This window comes from Tursiops truncatus, chromosome 19 (genome assembly GCF_011762595.2).
Source record: "Tursiops truncatus isolate mTurTru1 chromosome 19, mTurTru1.mat.Y, whole genome shotgun sequence".
NCBI classification, from domain to species: domain Eukaryota; kingdom Metazoa; phylum Chordata; class Mammalia; order Artiodactyla; family Delphinidae; genus Tursiops; species Tursiops truncatus.
In genome coordinates this window covers 52,064,500-52,071,734 of record NC_047052.1, presented here as the reverse complement: position 1 = coordinate 52,071,734, position 7,235 = coordinate 52,064,500, and the positions used below count along the sequence as shown (strand labels likewise).

Sequence of the window (7,235 nt, the reverse complement as noted above, 5' to 3'; positions counted from 1 at the left end):
GACAGAACAGCCTGTGCAAAGGCCCTGAGGCAGGAGTATGTCTGGGATGTTTGAGGCACAGCCAAGAGTGAAGGAGGGGGAGTGAGAAGAGATGATGTCAGGGAGGGGACGCGGCCTAATCATATAGGGCCTTTCAATTCTGTAATGCCTTTGGTACCTCTGATCCTTTGATCCTACCCTTTTTTTCCTGTTTCCCTTATCTCTCATGTCCTCCCTTCCTTAGGCTGCATAGATTCTGTGGTCAACCACCATAATCGTGCCGTTGCACAAACAACATTAATGCCCTTACTCTTTCTCCCTCAGTCATACTTGCCTGGCGAAACCCCAACTCTGGTTAAAATGAACTCACTGCCTCTGTGGGCCTGCTCTCACCCAGCTGAGCTTGTGAGTGGACACACTTCAGATGTGTGACTGCAAACACTCAGAACCAAACTGCAAGGCTGTCACAGTTTTCTTCTCCAGTCCCTAAGAAATCATTTTCTCACCTTCTTTCTCTAAACCTCTAGAAGCCCTCGCCCTTTTCGTTCTCACTTCTTCTTTTGCTGAAAAAACTAGAAGCAGTCAGAAAGAAACGTCCCCATGCTTGCCTTGGGGACACTACTAGCTCACCTTCAGAGGTACACTGCTGTCCCTCCCATGACCATGTTTGGACAATCTGTAAGAGGCCAACCCCTCCACATAGGCACTGAATCCCTTCTCCTCTCCCTATTCAAAACGTTCCCTCTTGCAATGTTTCCTTCTCTCTCTTGCATCATTCTTTGTACAATGCTTAAGCCTTTGTTCCTTTAGGATTCCTCTTCACTGAATGCCCACACTTCCCCGCGGTGCTGCTGAGGATGGTTCCTGAAACTTGCGGGTCCTAGGCCCTCCCTCTTTGCAACTTCGCCCTAAAGATCACTTTCCTCCAGCATCTACCTAAGGGACTTTCCTGCTACAACATCCTAAAGGAAACCCAAGTTCAAGAGGTGGGGCCCCAACCATTTTGAAAGCGGACCTTCTGGCCTTACTGAAGCCTTCAGATGACAGCAGCCTCAGCTGACATCTGTCTGCAACCCTATGAGCCAGAACTGCATGGTCAAGCTACTTACAAATTTTTAACGCAGAAAGCCCCCCCCCAAATAATAATAAATGATTATTTCTGCCTTAAATCACTCAGTTTGGGGGTGATTTTTACACAGCATTAACTAACTAGTACACTCTCCCAAGTTTGCTTTCCTCTAGGTCTACCCAGTCCTTGTAAATGGAAATAACATTAACACAGTTGTAATAATGTAAATGAATTGCTTTTCCCGCAGATTCTTGGGCTCTGTCTCAGGCCTCTGGAATCAGAATCTCTGAGGGTGGTACCCAGAAATCTAGGGCACTTTTAAACTGGGTTTTTGGGTGCTCCTAAATATTTGAGAAACTTAATTATGGAAAAGGGGGCAGACAGAGAGACACTGCAAATTATTTTTATGCTTTTTCAATGGTGGTAGGGCTATGGACTTTTTGTGTGTTTCAGTATTTTCCAAATAAAACAATAGGAATCAGGGGTCCTGACACTTTGGCAGTCCCACTTAATATGGGGCAGAAGACGTCTGGTCTGACCCTCTCTTCCTTCCCCCAGACCTTTCACAAACGTCCCGCCCATACATTTGTTTGCCCCAGAAAACTCTTGTGGTTAATGAGAAAAAATGAAGTGAAAGTTATAAGTAAAGAATGGGTAAGGGAGGGGCACAGGAGACTCTCCACCAGCACCGAAGTCGGGAGTGAGGCACGCCAATACTTCCGGCGACCCTACCAAAATATTTGGCACATTCCTCCCAAAATACCACCCATCACTCCCACATCACCCACCAAGAAACTCCGTGTCTTAGTCACCTCTCAAACCTGGAAGTAGGCAGTGAACAGGGCGCAGTCTCGGGGAAAGAAAACGGAGCCGCAGGACGCCTGGGTCCACACGGGTCCCCAGAGATGTCTCCACCACCGCTTCAACCCCAAAGCCTCCAGCTCCTTCCGGCCCAATGGGACCAAGTTTGCCATTCAATACTGAACTGGCCGCCTAGAAGGCATCCTGAGTGAGGACAAGCTGACTGTGCGTGACCTTGGCCCCGGGAAGGCTTGAGCCTGGGAGAAGCCCACCTCTAAGATTATCTGGTTTAGGGAGGGGCTTGAAGAGGCGGGGCCTCCAGGGTAAACGGATGGGGCTTTTGAATTGCGAGGCAGGGCTTCCTGGGGACGAGGGCGGGGCTTCCCAGACAGGGGTGGGCCTTCTCAAGTTACAAGGCAAAGCTTCCTAGGCAGTTGGAGTCGTTTACAGATGTCCCCAGACCTGGGATTCATGCCTTGGTTTGGGAGACTTCAGAGACATGTAGGTAATGTCCTCCCGGAAGTAACTTACTCCATTTGAATCTACCCCAGATTGGGGGACTCACAGGTGCATCGGTGATTTTTGGGGAGGCCCTGTGGGAGCCCAGCCTGGTCTTCACATTTGCCCACTTCGATGGGATATTGGGCCTCGGTTTTCCCGCTCTGGCTGTGGGAGGAGTTCGGCCCCCGCTGGATAGACTGGTGGACCAGGGGCTTCTGGATAAGCCTGTCTCCTCCTTCTACCTCAACAGGGAATGGCGGAGGGTCTACCTTCCTCTGAGTCCTAGCCCCAAGAAGGAAGTTCTGCCCTCCTTCAGGAAGTCACCGCCCCAATATAAGAAACACATGAACCCTATTCATAAGTTCCACTCACTAAGCAACCCCTTAAGACCCACTAAAGAAACTCACCATCACTTAAAACGTTCCATGTTTCAAACTCAAACCAGGAAATTCCATGCCCTACCCCATCAAATACTGAATTTAAGAACCCCATCTTCACCGTAAAGAAATCCCAATTCCATTGGAGAACACATGTCAGAAGTCAGGAATTGCCCATTTTAATCTAAGAAGTTACATTTACCTTTTAGGAAGCTTAAAACTTATGTTTAGAAAGCCCAAGCTGTTATCCAGGCAGTCTCCAGGCAGGAAATTCTGTGCCCCTTCAGTTATCCGGACGTCCAACCCAGGAAGTCCCACCCACCTCTTTTTTTTTTTTTTTTTGGCTGCAACTTTTGCCCCCTGCAGTGGAAGGGCGGAGTCCTAACCACTGGACAGCCAGGGAATCCCCCCCCCCCACCTCTTAGTAGATCCTGACCTTCCACACTTCCAGGAAGTGCCGCCCCCACCCCCCGCCTTCCTATCACTTTCAGCCAACTGAGGAAGTCTAATTCCCCGGAAGTTCTAGACATGCAGTTCAGAAAGTCTCGTCATCCACTCGGGGAGACTGATTCCTCACAATCACGCCTACCAAGGCCAATTCAGAAACCTCAATGCTCCACTCCCCCCAAAAGTTCTACCTTCTACAGTCAAATCAAGAAGTCCTATGCCCACTTCAGGAAGCTCCCAAGACCCTAAAATCCTAACCTCCACCAAGAAAAGCCCCATTTCTCTTCACTTCTTGCCTTGCTTCCAGTCCCAACATCAAGGCTCTGCCTGCATCCCACTATCCCACCTAGAACCCAGACACCACCCCATTGGCAGAAGTCCCTCCCTTGGCCACTCCTGCGGCTGGCAGGAGAAATGCCCACGACACCTACAGCTGTCTGCCTCTGCAGGGACCCTGAGGCAGCTGATGGTGGAGAGCTGGTCCTGGGTGGCTCGGACCCAGCACACTACGTCCCACCCCTCACCTTTGTGTTAGTCACGATCCCTGCCTACTGGCAGATCCACATGGAGCGGTGAGGAACCTGGCCTCCTAGGTCTGGGAGGAGTGGGCTAGAGCCTAAAATCCAGTGTCCTGGTGTGAAGGGAGCCGAGGACCGAGACTCCTAGGTCTGATGGAGGAGGGATTGTGGGCCGGGACTCCTGGCTCTGCAGGAGGAGGGGGCTGGGGGTCTGGCCTCCTAGGATGCTGGCTCTAATGACTGCCTCCTTCTGCTTCACAGTGTGGAGGTTGGCACAGGGCTTACTCTTTGTGCCCGGGGCTGTGCTGCCATTCTGGACACAGGCACGTCTCTCATCACGGGACCCACTGAGGCGATCCGGGCCCTGCAGGCAGCCACTGGGGGAGTCCCCCTGCTAATGGGGGAGGTGAGGACCTGGTGTCTGGTGGGTGTGCGCTGGGGAGGCTAATAGGGATTTAATGGTGGACATTGGGCAGGATGCTCTGGCCTGCGGGTGGGAATCGCATGGCTAAGAGGTATGCACGGGCTGAAAACACTGGACCTTGTGAGTGACAGGCCAGGGGTTAGTGAGGGGAAGCGAGGACACCTCCCAAGTGTCTACTCTAAGTGACTCCGGGGACAGGACAGGATGAGAGTGAGTAAACTTATAATTAGTATAAGACTAATTACATACACATATAGGCCCAGTATGGCCCGTGGGCCACCAGTTTTTGATTTTCAATGAGAGGAAAAGAGGTTTTGATCAAATGGGAGCCTAGGGGAAGTGGCAACAACTATATAGGAGTGAGGGAAAAGCCAATAAGGCTACAGAAGACAGTAGAGCCTGACCACACAAGGTCCTGAATACCTAGCTGCTCAAAACGGACATTTCCCTGTTGCACTTGGAGTCATGGAAAGAATTTGAGCAAAGAAGGACGCCCTCGTCTCTACTTGCTCCTCTTTTCCCTCAGTACCTCAACCAGTGCTCGAAAATCCCAACGCTCCCTCCAGTCTCCTTCCTCCTTGGCGGGGTCTGGTTTAACCTCACGGCCCAGGACTCATCCAGGTAGGTGGCAGTCACAATGACCCGTCAGTGACGGGTTGAGAGGGTGGGGCTGGGAGTGAGACATCACTAGGGCCAAGCAGGAACCACATAAACATTTCTAGTGCCCACGGTAGTGGGCGGGGCGAAGCTCTGGCTCGTAGGAAGAAGGAACACCGGTGGGCGTGACACGACACCTGTGATCCGTCTTGTCGCCCTGTAGATTCCTCGGGGTGGCGTCCGTCTCTGCTTGTCTGGCTTCCAGGCTCTGGACATGCCTCCGCCCGCAGGGCCCCTCTGCGGGGCGATGTCTTCTTGGGCAGCTACGTGGCCGTCTTCGACCGTGGCGACAGGAAAAGCGGGGCGCGAGCGGGGCTTGGGCGCGCTCGAGCTCGTGGAGCAGGACAGTGAAAGCGTGGGCTTGCGCAGGCGCAGTTCTCCGGTTGAGGCCCTGGTTATGCGCATGCGCATCCCCCGATACTCAGTAAAAATCTATTTCTATTAAACTTACCTGGGTCTCTTCCTTTTTTTTTTTTTTTTTTTTTGCGGTACGCGGGCCTCTCACTGTTGTGGCTTCTCCCGTTGCGGAGCACAGGCTCCGGACGCGCAGGCTCAGCCGCCATGGCTCACGGGCCTAGCCGCTCCGCGGCATGTGGGATCTTCCCTGACCGGGGCACGAACCCGTGTCCCCTGCATCGGCAGGCGGACTCTCAACCACTGCGCCACCAGGGAAGCCCCCCTTTATTTTTAAGCGCGTGATTTTTTTCAGAAAAAAGTTAGTGTCCGGCTCTCTGGAGTTGAGAAAGAAAGGAAGGAGAAAGGTATCATTCCTCTCCAAGGCGCACACTGGTGCGAGGGTCCTATACTACGAAACCCATGAAGCCTCTCGCCTACACTGCCTCTCCTCAAATGCACTCGACGCCGCGGAGCATCACGGACGTTGTAGTCTAGGCGGTGTTCACGTCCTAACGGGGGCGGGCGCAGCCACAACACGCGTGGGAGGCGACAGGTCGCGACGGCAGCGACGGGTGGCAGTGGGGGGTGGCTGAAATCGTAAAGGATTTTCCAACCCTTGTTCTAAGGGGAGGAGATACCATTCCCGCACACTTAATCTCCTGTTCTTCTCTACCCTTGGGATTCCCCGGGTTGGGGGGAGCTGGGATGCCCCTCCTCCGGCGATGATGTCACTACCCTCCTCCGCAGCCTCTCGCTGCCCAGAGCTGCGGGGCTGGGTCACCCCTCCCCCCATCGCTAATCCCGGATTCCCCCATCCCCGCCCCGCCTCGACTTGGGGTGAGTACGGGGGAGGGGGAGAAGGCACAGGGTCCGGGGGCGGTAAGACAGCCCAAATCCCAGTTTTGGAGGCGGGGGACTCGGGAGAGGAGGACTCAAAGGTTACAGCGGAGAGGTAATTGGAGGGTCTCGGGGGACCAAGGATCGTAGGCAGAGTCCCCACATTTTCAGCTTTAGTGCCTGGAAGATCGTCTTTCCTGGATTTAGAACTGATAGGAATGGGCGCGGAGGAACAAGGAAGGGGTCTTGGAAGTCAGGAAGGGGAAGACCCTTCCCCAATTCCAGGGCTTTGGGGAATGGGGGAGGGAGAGTTAGGAGGCGGCGCCAAGGATGACTGAGGTGAGAGTCTGGGGCTTTCAGGAATTTTGTGCCTTGAAGGCCTGAGAAGGGATAGACTGGGAAGGAGGAGGGATGGGGAAAGGGTCTGAAGACGCGAACAGACATTGGCCTCCCCTCCCCTGGTGTCCGTCGCTAAAAATCGAGTCCACGTCCCTCTGGCCTGTTTGCCGAGCTGGGTGTCCCATAACCCAAGCCCTCATTATGCCTCCAGAAGCCTCCCCTATGGGTGGAGAATTCAGGCTCACAAATCCCCGCATACCCTGGTGGGGCCTGGAGAGGGCCATGTGGGAGTGGCGGCACCCAAATTTCCCAGGGCCTGATGGAGTCTGGATCATCCTTGACCGAGCCTCTTCCCCCAATCCCACGGTCTTTAATCCCGAGTCTCATTCCCTATTCTCCCCTCTTCCAGCCTCCTCGCTCCCCCCACCCCATCCCTGCCTTCCCCACTTCCCTCTGCCCCAGCCCGCACCTGCCTGGCTGCTATCAAAGGCTGAAGAGAAAAGTAGAGTTGGGTAGGGTCGGGGGAGGGTATAAGGGAGGATGGCTGACTTAGGTCCTTACCCTAGCCCTTACTCCCAGCTCCTAGTGCCTACCCAACGCCGGCCCCAGCATCCACCCCCACGCCCCACCTGCCTAGAAGCCTCACTCAACCCAAGACCATTCCCTCACCTCAGGATTCACTGCTTCTGCCTGGGGATACACCAGAATCCGGGGCAGAGCAGAGTAGGAAGCCCCGATGTCTCTTCTCTACCCTCCTGGGTCCCACGGGGGCTTGAGGACTGCCTGAGAACAGTGGATCAGGGGGCAGTGGGGGGAGTTGAGGTAAACTACCTCCCTGGTCCGCAGGACGGGCCCCACTTCTGCAACTCTCTGCAGTGACGCAGCCTCGA

General features: G+C 54.1%; 1 protein-coding gene across 1 annotated transcript; it reads left to right on the top strand.

Annotated features, from left to right (window-relative positions):
* The first annotated feature begins 642 nt into the window (after window positions 1–642).
* NAPSA (napsin A aspartic peptidase) lies at window positions 643–5,382 on the top strand. Its single transcript, XM_033844042.2, is given in 8 exon segments — window positions 643–657; window positions 1,952–2,074; window positions 2,401–2,606; window positions 3,624–3,746; window positions 3,954–4,098; window positions 4,643–4,741; window positions 4,937–5,006; window positions 5,009–5,382. Coding segments are annotated over 8 exon segments (897 nt in total). The 3' UTR covers window positions 5,125–5,382.
* Window positions 5,383–7,235: the final 1,853 nt, after the last annotated feature.